Here is a 20,086-nt window from a genome sequence, read left to right on the forward strand (position 1 = left end):
TGTGGCCTTCAATCCTCTCTCTGTGCCTGGGCTGACAATCAAATGTGCAGACAGAAGGCAGAAAGCTGGTGCCTACCAAAGAGGACGTTCTATTTCATCAAAATCGCACAGAGACAAATTCCTTGAAAACTGGAGTCTGCCTCGTCTCTCCGATGACTCAATCCATCTACCTACTCAGTTCTTAAGGAACTATCACCGGGTAAGAAAGGTGGTATACACCTGTAATCCCTTGTGTACTCACAAGGCAGAGGCAGGAGCAACTGCACACACTTTGAGCCTCGCTGATCTACATAGTGAGTTCCAGGCTAACTGGGGCTACTTGGCAAGCTCTGACTCAATAAATCAAACAACCAAGACCTGGCACACATCCCTGGAAGGTGAACTTGTGTCAGCAGTGTTGAGAGAGCATCAACAGAAGCCTAAGGCAGTTCAGGCCTTGAACCCCCCAGCCTCAGACAGAATGTAATTTGGTACAGAACAGACAACCTGCAATGGTCGGGGAGGTATATATTTCAGAGTACAAAGAATATTCTGAGAAGAAAAAAATAAAAGAAGCAGAAAATTACACACACACACATATATGTTTTTTTTTCCAAGATAGAGTTCTCTGTATAGCCCTGGCTGTCCTAGAACTCACTTTGTAGCCCTGGCTGGCCTCGAACTTAGAAATCTGCCTGCCTCTGCCTCCCAAGTGCTGGGATTTAAGGCATGCGCCACCACCGCCAGGCCAGAAAATGATATTTAAATGAGTAGAAACAGCTGCTGCAGGGGCCACTGGAGTCATACCTCTTCTACTTAGCAAAAAGGACGTGAGAGATCCCTTATGAAATAACCCTCCAGCCTATACGCTTGCTTTTGAAACTAGAGACCTGAGGCTCCCTGTTCTCCAACTCATTTCACTTCGCCTAATAAGTTAGTGAAGGGGCAAGAGAGAAACACTGCTTTACAATATTCTCTGTCTAGGGCAATTATTCAAACTAATCACTCTACCTTAGGTATTACTCTCTGCTTAATCACTGCACTTAAGCACCAAGTTAAGGAGAGGAAGTGATAAAGACCCAGAAGGCTTTGAGAAGGTCAGGTTTTGACAGCAGAGTGGAAGGTGATGTGAGAAGCCCAGTCTCCAATTCCCTGAGCACAGATCTGAGGCAGAACACTGCACCTGCTTCTGCTATAAGAGCCTTCATGGCAGCAGCAGCTGCTGCTGCTTGGGAGGTTGGACTACAAGGAAGCCAGTGTGGTTGTTTCAAACCCTGGTCAGAGAAACTTTCCCAGCACTGCATTCTGGGAGTTGTAGTTCTGAGCAGCAGGCATTTGGCAGCCATGTTTGCACTGCTTTCAGAGTATACAGCTGCATTTTGATTTCTGTACCAAGATCACAAATCTACAATCAGATGTCTTTTCTAAAAAGGTCAAATCCCTTCTCTCTAGCTTCTGGGTGCTATGGGAAACTGAAAAGAAGGCAATGAGACTGGGAAGGACTCACAGAACTGTAGGGAACTTGAAAAAAAATGGGGAGTCTTAAGAGCTCTCTAGTAGACTCTCTGGTTATAAAAGATGGGTTCTTTGGAAGGACAAACAGGAAGAGAGCAAGGGCAGCAGGCATTCCCTTGCAAGTGTATATCTGCATGAGTGACTTTCTCATCCCGTGCTTGTTAACCATCAACCTTCAGCAAAGCACTGAGCATAAGGGAATGCTGAGACTTAAATTCTAACTCAACCATTCACCTCTGTGTAACATGACTGTGTCCCCATTTCCTTATCTATAAGTCAGGGATGTTACAAAACTAAAGCATTTGTAAAGCCAGAAAACACTGTAAAGGGCTTGGATTCGTGTCTGGCACAAAAATACTAAGTCAGAGTTTGTGTCTGTGTTCACTTGTTATTCAATGGTAGTCTTCCCCTTGGCCTAGCAACCCCTCGCCCCAGGGTGTGCATTCCAAGTCTCTCCCAGAATTCACGGTAGGGGCAGATACGCAGCAGGGAAACCCAGAGCTGTTGATGAGGCTAAACAGAGACATGAAAGCAGTGCAGCAAACAAAAGAGTCAATAGAATAAGACTAGGAGAAAGAGTGTGTACCAAGGATGCTACGGGGCAACATCAATGACGCTAGACACTAAGAGAAAGCTGGACCTGGGCTCAAACAGAAGGCCACACACGGCACCGGTCTGTATTCCCATCACTCAGAAGGCCGAGATGGAATGGTGTGAGTTCAAGGCCAGCCAGGAGTGTGGAAGTGGAGGCAGAAGGATAAGAAGTTAAAAGACATCCTTAGCTACATAGTGAGTCAGAAGCCAGCCTGGGCTACATGAGACAATCCACCCCGCCCCCCCCCCAAATAACCAAAAACACCTTAATCTACAAGGCAATCGGAAACGTGGACCCGGTTGAGCATGAAGGGAAAAGGAGAGCGAGTGACTAAAGTCAGGGTGGGAATGACCACGGGAGGATAAGATGGAGCACTAGAGAGCTGGGGACAGAGAGATGCTGTCTTGGGAAAAGCCAGAGACGTGAGAACCACCCCTGCACAGGTCAGGTTCAAATCAGACTTGCAAAAGTGAGCTGCTCTCTGGAGAAGTGGGGGCTCAGAGTGGAAGAAGTTTAGATGAGGAAGGAACAGAGGTAGTAGGAAGGAGCACAGTAGGAGAAAGGGAACTGGCCCAGCCTTAGAAACTAGCCCCATGTGTCAGTGCACTTATCCCCTGTGCAGTGTGAGGGAAGGCAGCCATAGAAAACATTAGGGATACCTGCACTGAGGCAGGAAGGGGAACCCCAGGTCACCAGACTCCCAGAACTAAGCAAGTAAAGTCACTTTCATTGCAGAACCTTCAGCACCTGTGTCACAGATTTTCAAATGTCAACCAACAGACCTAAGAGTTTCAAAACTCGAGCTTGAATCCCAGGTACTGGCTCATCCATCACTGTCGCATAAAGGATGACACAAGAGAGCTTCGGTGTTTAAGCACTTGTGGGGGTGGGGCCCAGGTGCACAGGAGCATCCTCCACTCCTCCCACCTCTTTCCCCAGCTCCCCTGACCTCTCTAAAGCAGGGTCACAAGGGTTTCTCTCCATCTCCAAGGAAGACATTGGCCTTCAGGCTAAAGAGGAATGACAGAGAAGGAGTGGGAACTGGGCAGCTCATTGCATATTGATCACAGTCCCGAGAATAAGGCAAAAAGAAACACCAAGTCACCTGGAAAGCTAGCAATAGATAAGATAAAATGATTGGTTTTAGGACACCCCCAGCCCGCCATCTTCCTGTTTGCTGTAAATGGTTAGTGGTTCCTGGGCTATGTACCAGGCAGATATTAAGAAAACAGACGCTGTATGCCTAGGCTAGTTAGGCATAGTTCTATTAAGTTAATTAATGTTTAGAACAGGGTCACTGGAGGCTGAGGATATGTTCTGTTCCTCTAATGCTTTGAGGTCTATGACAACTCGCATCAGAAGCTGTCGTGAAACGTATTAACTGGAAAACTCCTGAGCCTGGGCAGGCAGTCATGAAGTTAAGGTCGAAGCCTAGGGACCTGCATATTGATCAAGCTCTTCTTAGTAGTCTCAGACACATACAGGGCCAAGAACGACAGCCTTGGCGATACAACAGAACACTCGCTATCCTGAGGGTGTGGACACTAACCCACTCATGTACAGGAAGGGTTACAGCTTGGATCTGTAAGTATATTCTTATTTTGTACTTAAAATCTCTCCATCACCATACAAACTACACACTGAGATTTTAGTACAGAAGGGCACAGCCACCATGCATTGGTAATACATATCGAATATGGCTTTGCAACCATGCTGATGTGATCTCCCCCCCCCACACCCCACCTCCCCACCCCCACTCCCAGTACAATAACTGCAGTGCTTAGACGGGGTAAGCTGCAGAGAGCTGCTCTGAGCTTCCACTGTAAATCAGTAACTGAGAAGAGGAGTCTGTCCTTCAATTCCCCATCTCAGCCTTGGAGACGGAAGCAGAGTAGGACCAGCCTGATGTTGGAGTCTCTGTCATGAGTCCAAGTTGTTTCCCACCTACACTCCTTCTTTATTGTAACTGGTAGGAGGATGAGACTTCTCCTAGCAGGAAGTAGAAAAGCTGGGGAATGAAACTTACCATCCACCCTGCCAGTTGTCCAAAGCTAGATCCCAATTATGGTGTCAGCAGAGAGAGGGTACTTTGCTGAGCTATAATTAACAACCCCCTTTCTCAGGCGGAGAAGAAGTGCTGGAGTAGGAGAAACACAGTGCAGGTGATGGTTACACCTGCAGACAGTTCTGCTGACAGCTACAAAACCAGCCAGAGCTGCCAGCGAGGAGAGCGCTAAGCCAGGAATACTAAGAGGGGCGGCAGAGGCAGCCACGAGCTTCTCTGCTATGCCTCCACGGCTCAAATTATGCTCTCTGTTATCCACAGTCCACATGTGCCGTCTTCCACAAGACCAAGTGCTCCCCCAAAGTGTGTGGGTCAGGTGAAGGAGGGACACATGGTAGTAGGCAGTCACATATCAAACCATTTCCATAATCACGGGAAGTCCAAAGATTAATAGCACTCTTCTATATGGGATAATGTCACTGAACCTCGTGATCATAAGACATTGCAAGTTACCGCAGAAAACCTTCTCTCAACTTAAAAAAAAAAGAAAAAGATAAAGATAAAGCAAAAGAAAAAGAAAAGGAAAAAGAAAAGGAAAAAGAAAAAGCCTTAGTCATCCATTGGTTCAGACTCAATAGAAAATTTTCAGGACCTATTAGGTGCTAGGGCTGAACTAAGCATTGACAATACACTAAAATCTGTGAACCAATCTCCACTCTCTAGAACTAATGCAGGAGGGAATGACTAAAGCAACAAACACACACAACTGTGACTTGAGGTAAGTGCTTAATGCCAAGATAGAAAGTAAAACCAGATGTGGTGGCATTCGCTTGTTAATTCCAGCACTTGGGAAGCTGAGGCAGGGGGATCACATTGAATTAAAGATCAGCCTGGGCTGCAGAGCGACACCCTGTCTCACACAAACAAACAGAGAAGAAAGTGAGGGGGATAAATTCACTAAAGGAAGAATTCTCTTTGGCCACCAGCACTGACATTGTCTGCTGAAGGCCTACTGTGTGCATGGCACAGCCTGTGCTGAGAAGAGACTCAGCCCAGCTCAACATCCATCAAACATGAGAAACCCTGAGCAGGGAATTGTCCGTAAATGGCTATATGGTGACAAGCATCTGTCTCCACTTCCCATGTGTGTCTCATGGGTAGTAGGGGGAGGTGCAGAGTACAGACAGACAGACAGACACAGACAGAGCATCAAGATCAAGTCAAAATCAATCTCTGCTCCCTACCTACTTTGAAATCCATCCAGCCTCTGACTACCTTCTTTTTTCTCCTTTTCTCTCCTCACGTTTTTGTTCCATTTTTCCTTTCTCCAACGCTAACCTTTGTTTCCACGCCAAAGGAGAAAGGTGCCCCCTCTCCCCACGGCTTGCACAAGTCCCTATGTCCCCGGGAGCCATTGCAAAGGCTTTGTACTCAACTCTGGGTCAGCACTTGAACCTCTTCCTCCCAGCCAACTTCCTCCTCTCTGCTTGTCACAGAGGACAAGGTCCAGCGTGGTCTGCAAGGAGCTGTTGCAGCACAGCTCTGCCAGATGAGGGGCCTACCTTAAGACAAGTGTCCTATATCTGGATGATACACACATCTCCGTGTCAACACCCAGTCCCAAGCAAAGAGGCACAATAGGTGACCATGCGAATTGGACACACTTCCATCCAAAGCCTCTATCAGTCAAAACCAATTCTCAGCCCTCACAGAGACCAAGCACTGGGAACCCAGCACCTTTCTCTTAGGCCCTCCAAACTCTTTACTGACTGATGTTCCATGGCAGAAACAAACGCTGCCATCTAGCTGGCTACGTATGAAGAGCAGAGGGAGCCAAGTCACCTTTTACGAATGACACAGTGAGGCACAAACTTTATCTCCCAGTCCCAACCTCATCAGCTGTCCACCTCAGCTTTCCCCTTCAGCCTCCTGCAACACATCTGTCTCTCTCTAACACTCATCTCTCTCTCTCTCTCTTTGTCACTCAGCAGGGAGGTGTCATGGAAGCCAAGAACTAAACTATTCCCACCTCTGTGAAGAGACCTAAGCCATCTCAACTCTAACCTGACCCTACCACTTACTTGGCTCTCAGAAAGGCCAGCTTCTTCCTCAGACAGGAGACACGGTAGTAGCAGGTCCTCTTGACAGCTGTGCTGCATGAGACTGTCTCAGGGCGTAGATTCTGCACCATGCCGGGCTCAGGGGAGGGCTGGCCACATGGCAGCCAGGACCTCGAGAGCTGCAGGTTCACTTTGGAGGAGCATGGAGGCACTGCCTCTGCAGCTGCCCCAGCGGTAGACAGTGAACTCCTCCCCACACAATCTCCATCCTCGGCTGTCCGTGTCCAGAACACGGGCCCAGTGGGAGAGGGTCTGTGTGTTCTACGCTATCACAGTCTCCCCTGCCTTCTGTTTGAGCCACAGTTCCATGCTGAACTCCCTCCCATTCTTCCACATCTGTCAGTGCTCTGGATGTTTGGCAAGCTTCTGCTCCTTCTGTCCTCAGACAGGGAGGATAGAGGTGTACCTGCATGTGACATCAGCTGCTGGCGCTGGAGGGGAAGGAGGGGCAGCTGGCATTGCTCCCAGAGGGATTGCTGCTTGGCTCCTTCCTTAAGGTAAAGATCACCTGAGTCAAGCAAGGCCATGGGGAATTCAGTGGCTAGACAGGTAGGTGGAGCTCTTGTGCTGCACAAACCGGCCATGGAGGACAAGTTCTGTGCCAGAAACAGAGGTACTGAAGACACCTCTGCCAGCAGGATGTGGTGGCCATGTGAGTTTCCTTTCTGTCACTGTGATCAATCACCTTGACCCAAGGAACTTGGAGAGGAAAGGGTTTGTTATATCTTACAGGTTAGACTCCATCATTGAGGGAAGCCAAGGAAAGAACTCAGCCGAGAAACTGATACTGGTGCCTGAATGTATGTACATGCCCACATCTGGAGGCGAAGGCTGATTTCAGGGGTCTTCCTTGCTCTTTTTACTTGAAGCAAGGTCTCACGGAAGCTGCAAACTACTCCACTAGTCCAGCTAGCTAGCCCGTCCAAAAGGATACTTCACCTCCTCTACGAAGCACTGGGACTACAGACAGGCTACATCCCACAGAGCTTCTATGTGGATCCTAGGAATACAAACTCCAGTCCTCGCCAGACTCTGCCTATTAAGCACTCTCTCTCCAGCCTGCCAATGGATGATGTTTTCCTTAACAGGGTTTTTCCCTGGCTATCCTGGAACTCTCTCTCTCTCTGTAGACTACGCTGGCTGAGAACACAGAGATCTCCCTGCCTCTGCCTTACAGTTATGGGATTAAAGATATGCACTACCACTGCCTGGATGACTTAAAAAAGAAAATACTAAAGTCAGGCGGTGGTTGTGCACGCCTTTAATCCCAGTCCTTGGAAGGCAGAGGCAGGCGGATTTCTGAGTTTGAGGCCAGCCTGGTCTACAAAGTGAGTTCCAGGATAGCTAGAGCTAAACAGAGAAACCCTGTCTTGAAACACCAAAAAATAAATAAAGGAAGGAAGGAAGGAAGGAAAAAGAAAAAAGAAAAAGAAAAAAACTAAATTAGGGAGTCAGCAAAATTGCTCAGCAGGCTGAAGTGAAGGCTCTTCCTAAACAAACCTGGAAGCCAAGTTCAAACTAGAGAGATGGAAATGAGCACAAACTCCACAAAATTGCTCCCTGGCCTCACACACATGCTGTGGTATTCGTGTCCAGGCACGCACACACACACACACACACACACACACACACACACACACAAAATAGGTATTTTTAGACCTTCAGCAGGCAAAGGTTCTTGACTCAAGACTGAAAACCTCAGTTGCATCCCTGAAACCCACATGGAAGGAAAGAAGCGACTCCTGAAAGTTGATCTCTGACTACTACATGTGCACACTGATATACATTCTCCCTTCCACACATGCACACAGAGACAGACAGACAGAGACAGAGAGACAGACAGAGACAAAAAGACAGATAGTGACAGAGACACAGAGAGATGTGATATAAAAGTTTAACTCAATCAATCAATCAATAAATAACTAATGTAAAATGAAACCCACCCCCTAGCCTGTTCCCATCCCACCTTAGGGATGATGTCATTCCTCACTATTCAGAAGAAGACATCTGGAAGTTATATCTTCCTTCCTCCATCACCAATGACTGCACCTGGACCACTGGCATGCACCATGTTTACCACTCCCTGAAGTGTCTCTTTTCCTACCCTTTGGGTCTCTCCTCCTTGTCTCCCAGACACCTGGCTTCTTTACACTTCAATAGAAGGACACAGCCCAGGAGAGCAGGCTGAGATTCAACTCAGCTCCGAGGACCTCCCTACTCCCACACCCATATGTGCACATTCAGTTCCTTCAGAGACTAAAGCAGATCTTCAAGTGTTTGTAGTGCTAGGGAAGGGATCTGAGACCTCCGGCGCACTAGGGTAAAGTCCTTCTCCACTAAGTTAGCCTGAATCTCCAAAGGAGAACATTTTAAGCTCTGCCATCTGAACTTCACAGCCCCTGCCTCTCCTGCCTCTCCATTGGCTTATACCAAGTAGCAGTTCACACTCTGCATGCCGGAATCAAAACTCACTAATCATGGCTGCACCTAAAATTCTTCTGAACGTACACAGTAAATTAATAATACTTGATACAAGCACATACAAAACACTATCCATAGACGGGGCATATCCTTATTATATGTCATCACCCATACGATGGGTTCTATTTGCACAAGACTATGAGGTGTGATTATTACATGCATTTTACAAAGGAGAAGAAGGAGGCACAGAGATACCTCATGACTCCCCTCAATATTGCAAGCTATGTGCTTGAGCAATGGTTCTCAACCTGTGGATCACGACCCTCTTGAGGGTCAAATGACCCTTTCAAAGGGGTCACATGACAGATAGCCTGCATATCAGATATTTACATTGCTACTCATAACAGTAGCAAAATTATAGTTATGAAGTAGCAATGAAAATAACTTTATGGGTGGGGTCACCACGATATGAGGAACGTGTTAAAGGGCCACAGCAGTAGGAAGGTGCAGAACCACTGTGCTAGAGCTGTGATTACAGCGTAGGAGGCGCTTAGCCTCCAGACTGTGCCGCCTTTCCTGCTGCACAAGCCAGAAAACCTCAGCTTCATCCCGGACAGCCTCCCAACCTGGATGTCACTCCCAGCAGCTCTATTTCTCACATTTTTAATTGGCTCCTCTTTTTCTGTCCTCACTACCGCCATTCAGAAATAGACCATCTGGCCATGATCTCAATGTTGCTATGGCAGTAACTCTTCTCTGTCTACCTCTGTCCTTGCTGGCTTTATCCCCCTTTCATTCTCTACAGAGCCTTTCCTACGACTTGGCAGCTTCTTTGTTCTGTGTCTATTTCCTCTCACTGGACAGCAAGCATCAAAGTGGCTAACTTGATCATGGCTGTAGACAATGCCTAGAGTGTATGGCATATAGTATATCCTCAATAAATATTTAAGAGACTGGCTAGGTGAAGTGTTATCTGCTTCCAGTCCATCTGTCTGCATTCCCAAGTGTTTGTTTCTCAACACATCTTGCCACACACACCTACAACCCCATCATTTGGGAAGCTGAGACAGGAGAATTGTAAGTGAGAGGCCAGCCTCTTCACATAGTGAGACCACTATTGTTGTTGTTTGTTCTTTAAGAAGGCCTGGAGACAGCTAAGTTGATGAGGTATTTACCACAGAAGCATAAGGGCCTGAGTTCAGTCTCTGGCAGCCAGAAAAAAAAGTCCAAGCAGGCAGACACATTTGTAATCTCAGTGCTGGAAAGAAGTCAGCCAGCCTTGCTCAGTTAGCGAACACCAGAATCGGTCTCATAGACGGACTTCACCTCAACAAGGACACACAAGGTTGATCTCCAGACCCAACGAGCACACCTTTCGGTACCCATGCACACAAATGCATAAGGGTGAGTGACTCTAAGGCCCCGCCTTTCCCTGAGGATTTATACCTAGTTAATGGTTGCTGGAGGAGGGGAAGACATTTCCCCAGTGGTGTAGCCACTGATACATGGCTCAAAAATCTTAACCATTTTGTAAACAACTCAAATTAAACTCAATGGGCATTTTTTTTGCTTGTCTAATTCTTTTCTACCTTTAATAAGAAGGAAGATGAAGGAAGGTAGAGAAGAAAAAGCAGGCTCCGTTGAACATGCACTCTTCAAGTGCATTAATTTTGGGCTTCCCAGCCTCCAGAAATTTCATTAATAAATGCCTGTAATTTAAAAGGGGTAAGGCAGAGAGATCCAGGCACTCAGGGTTACTCTAGGCTATGAAGCAAGCTCAAGGCCAGCCTGAGCAACCTGAGGCTGCCTCGGGAAGCCTCTGTAAGGTTGACCAGGGAGACACAGGGCTTTCCATCTGTCCAGATCCCTCCAAGGCTTCCTGTGAATACAGAGCGCTCTGCACACAGCATCAAAGGCCTCTCCACCGGCTCAGATAACCTTCTCTGGCCTTAGGAGAAGCCCCCTCCTAGGACAGCAGACTTAAGTATCTGTGGTTCCCAAGCTCTCTCTCCCTGTTTTCTCCAGCTCTCTCGCCCCTCCATGCTTGTGTGCATCCTGTTCCTTCCCCAGGAACGCTGTCCCTGAGCACTCAGCTGAAGCGTCACCCTCCAGAGTCTTTGTGGATGCGCCTTCCGGCCTACACCCCAAGCACTGTTAAGCCACTCCTTAACTTTCATTTTCCTAAAAGCTAGGAAAAACAAAAACCAAACAAAACAACAACAGCAACCACCACAACAAAAGCAGTATCAGCTTGATAGAACCACAAAAAAAGTGCTATGTTAAGATAATATGTAGAGGACTCACTGCACAGTTTAGAACTTAACAAGGATTCTGTGTTGTTACGGAATGTATAATTTTAAGTCCATAAATATCTTACATTTATTTGTGAGTGTGTCTCACTATTGACAAGTCTGAGGGGCGATGTCACTCCTTAGCCTGTTCACCCACCAGTGTCTGGACTTTGCATTTGCAAGTTCTCCGAAGCCCGCCAACATCTTTTATCCAGATGATTTCTTAGGCATATATTTTCATTTATTCTTTGAGAATTCCATAGATGCATAGAATGTATTTGGATCATATCTAGCACCCACTCCTCCACAAACGCTCCTTCTCCAATCCCTCCCAACTTCATGCCAGCGCCTCTCTGTTAGTGTTGTTATTGTATACCCCACAGAGTCCAAATTAGTGCTGCCCCAGGAACAAGGGTGGGCGACCCCCACCGGAGCATGGGCAATTTTCCCTCCCCCAGCAGCTATCAACTGTCAATCACCCTCAGCTCAGCGAGGCCTCATGAGACCCTTCCGTGCCTTTGCTTCCAGGTCAGTAGAGCACAACTGTATAACCCTACTCAAGAATCAAGTCTCACTAGGAGGTAAAATGAGAGTAAAAACAACACCACCACCAACAAAAACAAACAAACCTACCACTTACTTAACACCTACTAAGTACCGAGTTTATTTATCACCTACCTAACGCCTAGCACTTTACATACAGTATTTTAGCTAGATATTATAAACAATAGATGTTTACAAATGAAAAGGTGAGAAAAGCCAGGTACATTATAGTTACAGTTAGACATGGAGGTATGACTTTATGGTGGCATTAGGGAGGTAGAAGCAGGCATGTCTCTGTGAGCACAAATCCAGACTGACCTACATGTAGCAAGTGGCAGGCCAGCTAGCATTACACAATGAGACTGTCTCAAGTATGTAAGTAACTATGTAAGCAAGTAAATAAATGAATGAATGAAAAAAATGAGGAAATAAATATATAAATATATGATAAAATACTCAGTTACCACCTAGCATGATGACACATACCTGTAATCTCAGACCTCATGAGGTTCAGGCACAACTGTCACCATTGTGACATCTCAAAAAACTAACATCAAAAAAGCATTGAGAGGCAGGGATGTAGCTCAGAGGGAGAGAGTTTTCTTGCCAAGTGAAAAGCCCTAGGTTTGGTCTCCAGCACGTCAAATAAATAAATATCCATTTAAGAAGAAATAAAGAAAGTCAGATATGGCACAGACCTTTAATCCCAGCACTTGGAAACTGCAAGAGAAACAAGATTTCAATGTCATCCTAAGTTATACAATTACTTTGAGGTCAGACTGGCTCCCTTGAAACCATGTCTTGAAAGCAAAATGAAACAAAAAACAGGAGGAAAAAAAAAAGTCTTGCAAATAAAATGTGGCTGGCTGTAAGGTATTTGTTCTTACCAATACAACAGGCCCCATCAGCAGCCAGCACTCCTCCGCCCATCTTGGAGCTGGGCTCTAGCAGCTTGCCTGCATCCTTTGGCTATCTTATAAAGACTCGTGGCATGCATGCCTGCACACAGGGATGTCTACATGAATGTGCACTCCGGTTGCAGGAGCAGGGAGCTGCAACCCAGCCGTGGCATTTACATACCTGCACCTCCATTCCAGGTCTCAACTTTCCTGCTGCTGAAAGGTAACCAGGTCAGCTGAGACCACATTCTCCTGAAACTCACCCACTGCGCACAAAGGGTCCTCAGTGAAACAGCTCCTTTCCTACAATCTGTGCTTTGTTTAGAAGTCCCTGCCACTGGGAGAAATAGACTGAGTGAGTTCTGGGTACCTGAGAAACTAATTGGTCTAGTTTAAGGTGAACCTGAAGACTAATATTTCAGCTTGGCACTGGTCTCTCCTAGAAGTAGGAAAGTGGATTAATGGTCTACACACACACACACACACAAGTAAGTTCTCTGTTTCCTTTTTACTGGAAACGTGGCAGGAGTGTAGAAGTGTCCAACTTCTGAGACAGCCCTCCTTCTGACTCCTTACCCATTTCCCAGTAGATTCATTACATAAAATTAACCCTTCTCCCCGACGTCATAGCTGCCCCGGAAATCGCCCCATTTGACCAGATAGAAAGGGTTCATTTACCATTGTTAAAACAGTCACAGATTACATAAGCTCACTTCAGTCCAACAATGGAACTAGTCCAGTAAAATGTAAGACTCCTAGAGATGCTACAACCATCTCAGTTTATGTGAGCATCCTGTAATATCCACACAATGAGACAATCACATGGTGATTACCCTATTGTCAAGTGATGCATAGGTGGAGTAAGGTGGTTATCTTGTCTCTAAATATTATGTTCCTCCTGGACTTTACACGGGGTTGAAAAGAATCAATGTTTTATTAAACCAACTAAAGAGCATCTTATTTAAAAGAACTATAATTTTCAAGAGTTTTAAGATTTTTCAAAAAAATAAATATTAATTTTCACCTGTTCTATGATGCAAACTTTCATGATCCAGAGTATTAGAAGCAGCCATAGACGGCCTCATTCTTGGCCACTGTCAGTCCCTACTGCCTTTGCCCCGCAGAGGAATATCACAGAATAAATGGGAAGATTACAGAAAAGACTTACAGCACAGGAAATGTGGCTGTTAATGAGACAGTGCTGTTGTCCAAAAGGAGTGAGGGGCTAGAAGCATAGCTCAGTCAGTAAAATTCTTGCTGACATAAGCAGAAGTCCCATCTCCAGGAGCCCCAAGCTTATAATCACAGCCAGCATGGGGGAAGGCAAAGACAAATGGATCCCTGGGGCTCACTGGGAGCTTAATCAATGAGCTCCAGGCCAATGAGAGATCTTGCCTCTCTTCTACATGAAATAGAAAAAGAAAAAGAAAGAATGAAAACAGAGAAGGAAGGAAGAAGGGAAGGAGGGAGGGAGAGAGAGAGAGAGAGAGACACCTTTGATCTCCACCAGCATCATTGGCCCTCTACACGCGCACACACACACATACACACACAGAGCTCAGAGTCAGGCACATGGGCCACATCCTCATTACTACAGAAAAATCTCTTTACATTGAAATCTCAGCCCATTACAGCCCAATGATGGCTGCAAATGTATAGGATATGACCCTGAGAACTTGTTATCACAAGTAGAAGGAACCCAAGAAGGGAAGACATTGACCAAAGCAAACACAGGGCAGCACCTGGGCATCTCAGATGGGAGCACGCACAGGGACCACCCCACCCGAAGCACACTTTTGACAGATGCCAAGGGTGATGGTTTGTATTAACTTGACCCAGGAAGTAGCACTATTAGAAGGTATGGTCCTGTTGGAGTAGGTGTGTCACTATATAAGACCTTCATCCTACTTGCCTGGAAGCCAGTAGTCTGCTAGCAGCCTTCAGATGAAGATGCAGAACTCTCAGCTCCTCCTGTACCATGCCTGCCTGGATGCTGTCATGCTCCCACCTTGATGATAATGTACTAAATGAACCTCTGAATCTGTAAGCCAGCCCCAACTAAACGTTGTTTTTATAAGAGTTGCCTTAGCCGGGCATGGTGGTGCATGCCTTTAATCCCAGCACTTGGGAGGCAGAGGCAGGCCGGATTTCTGAGTTTGAGGCCAGCCTGGTCTACAGAGTGAGTTCCAGGACATCCAGGGCTATACAGAGAAACCCTGTCTCGAAAAGACAAAAAAAAAAAAAAAAAAAAAAAAGAGTTGCCTTGGTTATGGTGCCTGTTCACAGCAGTAAAACCCTAACTAAGACTCCAGGCAAGCCAAGGTAAATAATGTCCATACCCACCGTGAAGAAGTTAGGGAACTGAGCAGGTCTCAGACAAGGTGGCTGAATGTAATGTTTACCAGTTTCCACTTCTAAGCAGCCAACCAAAAGCAGGTCTGTGTTAAGTAGCAGCATCCAAGAGACCAGCTATCCTAGGGAAGCTGTTGTCAGGGTTACATGTAATTCAGTACTTAGTCCTCTCTCCCTGGAATGTTCCAAGCAATGGTGATAATGTGGCAGGAAGAGAGGGGTTGGCAATAGACCCCAAAAGATGAAGTACAGTTGAGGACATTACACACTGAAAAACTAGGCATCCCGAGATACTAAGTGCACTGGTACCGCAAAGAGAGCTGGCTTAGAGACCTCTAGGTCATTTATTTTTAAGGGTATACATGCTAAAAATCTGTACGGCCACAGAAATGCATAAGCTACGCTGTGGATTGAAAGAATATTCAGATCAAAACTGATTAATCATTTTGACTAATTAGTGTCGGGGGGGTACATATCCACAATGACATCATCTAGATTGGACTTAACCACTTATTTGGGCTAATAATGGGCATAAAACTCAGAAATGGGACAGAATTCAAACACAGCAGTTAGAGAGACCTTGGCATGCTGGTTCAGGAAAGAGTCTCTTTTGACACACTACCTGCCTTGGGCGTTCATTACTTGGAGAGGCCTGTTGCGTCACACAAACCTTCGTGCTAACGTGAGCTGCATGCTTCTCTTTTACAACTTACACTACTTTAATTCCATTTTGTAGGATTTTGTATATAGAGCTAGGAATGGCAGCCCATGACTGTTCCCAGCAATATGGAAGCACAAAGGCCAACTCTAGTGAGACCTTGGCTCAGAAGCCAGTGACATTATACTCACCAAGAACATCCTCTTTTCCAGTCTAACCTCCTTCTGTCAGCCAGCTCTTGTTTGTTTGTTTGTTTTTGTTTTTGTTTTTGAGACAGGGTTTCTCTCTTTAGCCCTGGCTCTCCTGGAACTCACTCTGAAGACCAGGCTGGCTGAGAACACAGAGATCTACCGGTTCCTTCCCCCTGGAGTGCTGGTGTGTGCCACCAGCTCACGGCTTTCAATCAGCTCTTAAAATGGCATTGCTTCAGAACCATTCTCTTGACTCTAAAATCCATTTTGAAAAAGCGTGTCACTATATACTAACCTGATCTGCTCAGTTTCACGCAGATCACAATCACGCCCACTGCCTTCAAAGACCATCTGTAGGGTAGCTCTGTAATCCTAGCACTTGAGATTCGGGCAGCAGGGTCAGTTATTGGCCTTTATGTGGCTGACAAGTAAAAAAAAAAAAAAAACTCCATGCTCCTTTTCATAGGAAATCATTTCAAGTTAGTCAATATTAGACTTACAAAATAATTTTGTTTGTGTTTTTCGAAACAGGATCTCCACACGTGACTTGGGCAGGCCCAAAGCTCTGTAGATCAGACTGGATTTACACTTCCAGGGATCGTCCTAGCCCTGACTCCAGAGCGCTGGGTGATAGACATAAGCTGCCAATCTCTCCCCCACCCTCCCACCAAAATGTATCTTGAGGTGGCCCGATGGGTTACCAGGTAAAGGAGCTTGCCACCAAACCTGATAAACCAAATTCAATCTCCAAGACTCACGTAGTGAAAGAAAACAGACTGCTGAAAATGGTCCTCTAATCTCCACATGCATCCACACATACAAACACACACACATACACACACACACACCCATACATACACATGCATACATTAAATGTAATCTAAAATATCTTTTACATAAATGATCTCTTCTAATATGCAATTGATTTTCTCCTTTAGAACATGTATCTTGAGCCAGGCGCATTGGCAGACCCCTATAGTCCTAGGCCTGGAGGAAAGCAAGGGAGAAGGACCTCAAGTTCAGTCCAGGCTAAGCTACATAACAAGAGGCTGACCCAAAAGTAACAAAACCCAGAGCCCCTGTGGCTTTCTTTTAATTCTCCATCTGCTGCCCTGCTCTCTCCGGCTATAATTCAGAATGTGTGCTCTGCGTGCTAGAGGCACAAGATCAAGGTTCAACACTGCAGGTCAAATCTTCTTTCCTTGATTTATAGAAAGAACAATCTTAATTCACAACCAGAAACCCTTCTATTTATACTCACAGCACTAATGAAACTGATCCTGGCTGGTCTTCATATCCCTAGTGCAGAACCAGCCACTCTCCCATTCTCAGCCCAGCATTTAGGAGCCTCCATATTCCCCATGTAGCCTCTCTATCAACACATCCACCTCTTATCCAGAAACCCCCGACACACACAATCTCCTCCACTCCAAACGATCTGCTCTTCAGGGACCAGAAGTGCCCATCCCAGGACACACAGACTGCTCAAGTACAAAATACCTTACCCAAAACAAAAAGGAAACAAAATTTCTTTTCCCTACTTGAGTCATGCTACATTCAACCTTTAAAGAATGGTACACACATTTAATCCCAGAATTTGGAAGGCAGAGACAGGCCGTCTTTGTGAGTTCAAGGCCAGTCTGGTTTACAAAGCCAGTTCCTGACAGTCAGGACTACATAGAGAAACGCTCTCTCTCAAAACAAAAACAAAACCCAAAAAAACCAAAAATAGTAAAAAGCATGACTCAACTCCTAACCTGCCCAGAGCCTTTGGTCTGTAGTTGGCTTCTTCCCTTGAAGAGACAGCCCCATGCCTTCAGCATCTGCAATAGTGTTGTTCCCTCTAGATTCCTGGGCAACAGTTTCTCTTTCCAGTCATTTTCCAAGGACAAATCCAGATGCCTCATCTTCCCCTTCCCGGAGCGCTCGCATACAGCAGAAGCAGCAGAAGCCCATTCTCAGCCATTTCCCCACTCCTCCCACGAAACTCCTGTTTCTTCAAACTCACCTTTCGTCGCGCACTCGAGGACTCAGGAACCTGCTCGAATCATCGTCGTGGCTGCTCTGTTGGCTGCTTTGCTGGCTGCTGAGGAAAAGACACAGAATGTGGACGTTATAACCTTTCCAGCTTTCTCATCTCTTGGGAGAGGTCGTGCATACTTCAACTACACAAAGAAATGGGGTTACAAAACCAAGAGAAAGCAGAACGTTCCAGTGGAAGCAGGGGTGCTAAGCTGAAAAAAAAAGACACTAACCGTCTGATAGTCACTTTCATGATGTCCAAGGCATCTATCTCAGCTGCTGTCTAGACTACAGAAGGAAGGGCCTAACCTACTTCCTGGATCACCAAGTATGTATACCGAGGTAGGCAAGCACTGACAGCTTCCAACTTTGCTATTTAAGCAATCTGACAGGACAGTGATCCATTTTTCTTCAACTCACTCAAGCCCCCAAGGATCTGGTGCAGTAGGAAAGGGAGGGGCAAGCCGGGTGTGGTGGCGCACGCCCTTAATCCCAGCACTCGGGAGGCAGAGGCAGGCGGATTTCTGAGTTCGAGGCCAGCCTGGTCTACAAAGTGAGTTCCAGGACAGCCAGGGCTACACAGAGAAACCCTGTCTCGAAAAACCAAAAAAAAAAAAAAAAAAAAAGGAAAGGGAGGGGCTTGTAAGGTAAGAGGGAGGGAGATTGCCCCACCTACCAGGACTCTGCCTGAGGGAGGGCTAAGAGGGAGGGAGGGAACAGGAAAGCCCCTGCTCTCCCTATTCTGAGGGCTGGATGAATACAGAGCTCAGTTCAAAAGCAGAGCTGTAAAGCTGGATGTAATGGTGCACACCTTTAATCTCCCCGCACTCGGGAGGCAGAGGCAGGCAGATCTCTGTGAGGTTGAAGCCAGCCTGGTCTACCAAGCCAGTTCCAAGACAGCCAGGGCTACAGAGAGAAACTGCCTTAAAAAAAAAAAAAAAAAAGCAGGATTTTATGCAACATGGTAATATATATTTAAAACATCTTGTAACATTACTTTGCTCCAGTGTTGCTGACCCGTGAAATTTCATATTGGGGTCATCTGATTGACTCTTATCAAGCGCCATGGGGGTCGGGGCGGGAGCGCTGGAGGAGAAACCCCAAGTCTCACAGCTCCAAAGGCAATCCTCAAGATAGATATGCCAATGTGCGCCATGGAAAGTACTTGGCAGGAAAAGCAGATGATGGGTGTCGAAAGTTCAGGATTCTGATAACATTTATAATAGTCAATGGATTCAACTAACCCAAAAGATCTAGAATGTTCCTACTTACCACACCCTTCTTCTAGCATCCAAAGCTTAAGGCAAAACTAATTCAAGGAGATCCCATACTTAAGCAATGGGGCCGCACTTCTTTGATCCCAGTACTCACTAGGGAGGCTGCTGTGGAAAGTTTCCCTAATTGATAAGATAATAAAGACAACAAGAAACCAATCACTGGACGAGGAGGAGGCGGGACTTCCGGGTCCGGAAAGGAAGAGGGAACTCAGGGGAAAGGAACTGCCCTTTCGGATCGCAGGAGCAAGGCAGCGAGCATGTAGGCTGGGGGCTGTTAGTTCGAGTGGCGGATCCACCAGGACCTAACTTAGGGAAAATTACGATGCTAGTTTCTGCACCCAGGGATTGTGTTACCTATCGATTCTAAACTAAGATTGTGTGATGCTTTCCTTTTTGCTGCGATTCAGCTGGGCAGAGCAAGGGTTTGCGAGAAGTGTACCCCAGCTATTTGTGGAAATTTGGGAGTACCGAGCGGGTTTGGTGGCAGCCAGCTGCGGGGAGGAGAGAGCTGTTTCTGGGCTCTGGAGAGGTAGAGCTAACTTTGGTGGGACAGGCTTTGGCAAAGGGAAGAAATGCAGTCTCAGCCTGTATGCTAGGCTGGGAACCGACTGAGACCGCCAGCGGGTGCATAGCCGGCAATAGCATGAATTTTTTTTCCCCACGCTAAAGGAGGCAGAAGCAGTCGGATATCTATGAGTTTGAGGCTACAGTGAGTTCCAGGATGGCCAGGACTACACAGAAATCCTGTCTCAGAAAAAGAAGGTGGGGAGGGAGAGAAAAAGAACCGGAGTGAGGGGGACTTGACCTGATATTAGCAAGATACTCCACTAGATGGCACTGTTGTTTCCCAAATCAACCAAACTAGCGCCTCAGTCACCAGAATGAGTTGATTTTTGAGTGCCCCCTTCTGGTCTTTCCATGGTTTGGAAAATTCGGCTAACAGGAAATAAAAATAACTGGTCACCTTCAAAATGTGTCTTGGTTCCAAGTAACTGATAAATACTAAGTAGGGGCCAACCAGATGGCTCAGAGGGTGGAAGACACTTGCCTCCAAGCCCTGAGACCTGCAACCTGAGTTCAATCCCCAGAACTCATACTGTGGAAAGAAATAAACATCGACAAGCCTCTTCTGGTCAGAAAAGCACAGGGGTTGCTAGGGCGCAGAGTCGGCTGACACTCAACACCCGCCACAGGATCTTAAGACTTCTGGTGAGTGGA

The 20,086-nt window shown here is 46.4% G+C and overlaps 1 protein-coding gene across 5 annotated transcripts in view; it reads right to left on the minus strand.

Moving 5' to 3' along the window:
• Gramd1b (GRAM domain containing 1B) overlaps nt 1-20,086 on the minus strand; it is a 169,499-nt gene that overhangs the window by 100,017 nt on the left and 49,396 nt on the right. For 4 of the 5 annotated variants that reach the window (XM_029482064.1, XM_029482063.1, XM_029482062.1 and 1 more), the window contains exon 2: nt 17,578-17,655. In XM_029482064.1, coding sequence (XP_029337924.1) covers nt 17,578-17,655 — 78 coding nt within the window. Of the gene's footprint in view, nt 1-17,577; nt 17,656-18,863; nt 18,880-20,086 lie in introns of those variants that run through there. The other variant, XM_021171299.2, reaches the window with a different exon arrangement.

Source organism: Mus caroli, chromosome 9 (assembly GCF_900094665.2).
Source record: "Mus caroli chromosome 9, CAROLI_EIJ_v1.1, whole genome shotgun sequence".
NCBI lineage: Eukaryota > Metazoa > Chordata > Mammalia > Rodentia > Muridae > Mus > Mus caroli.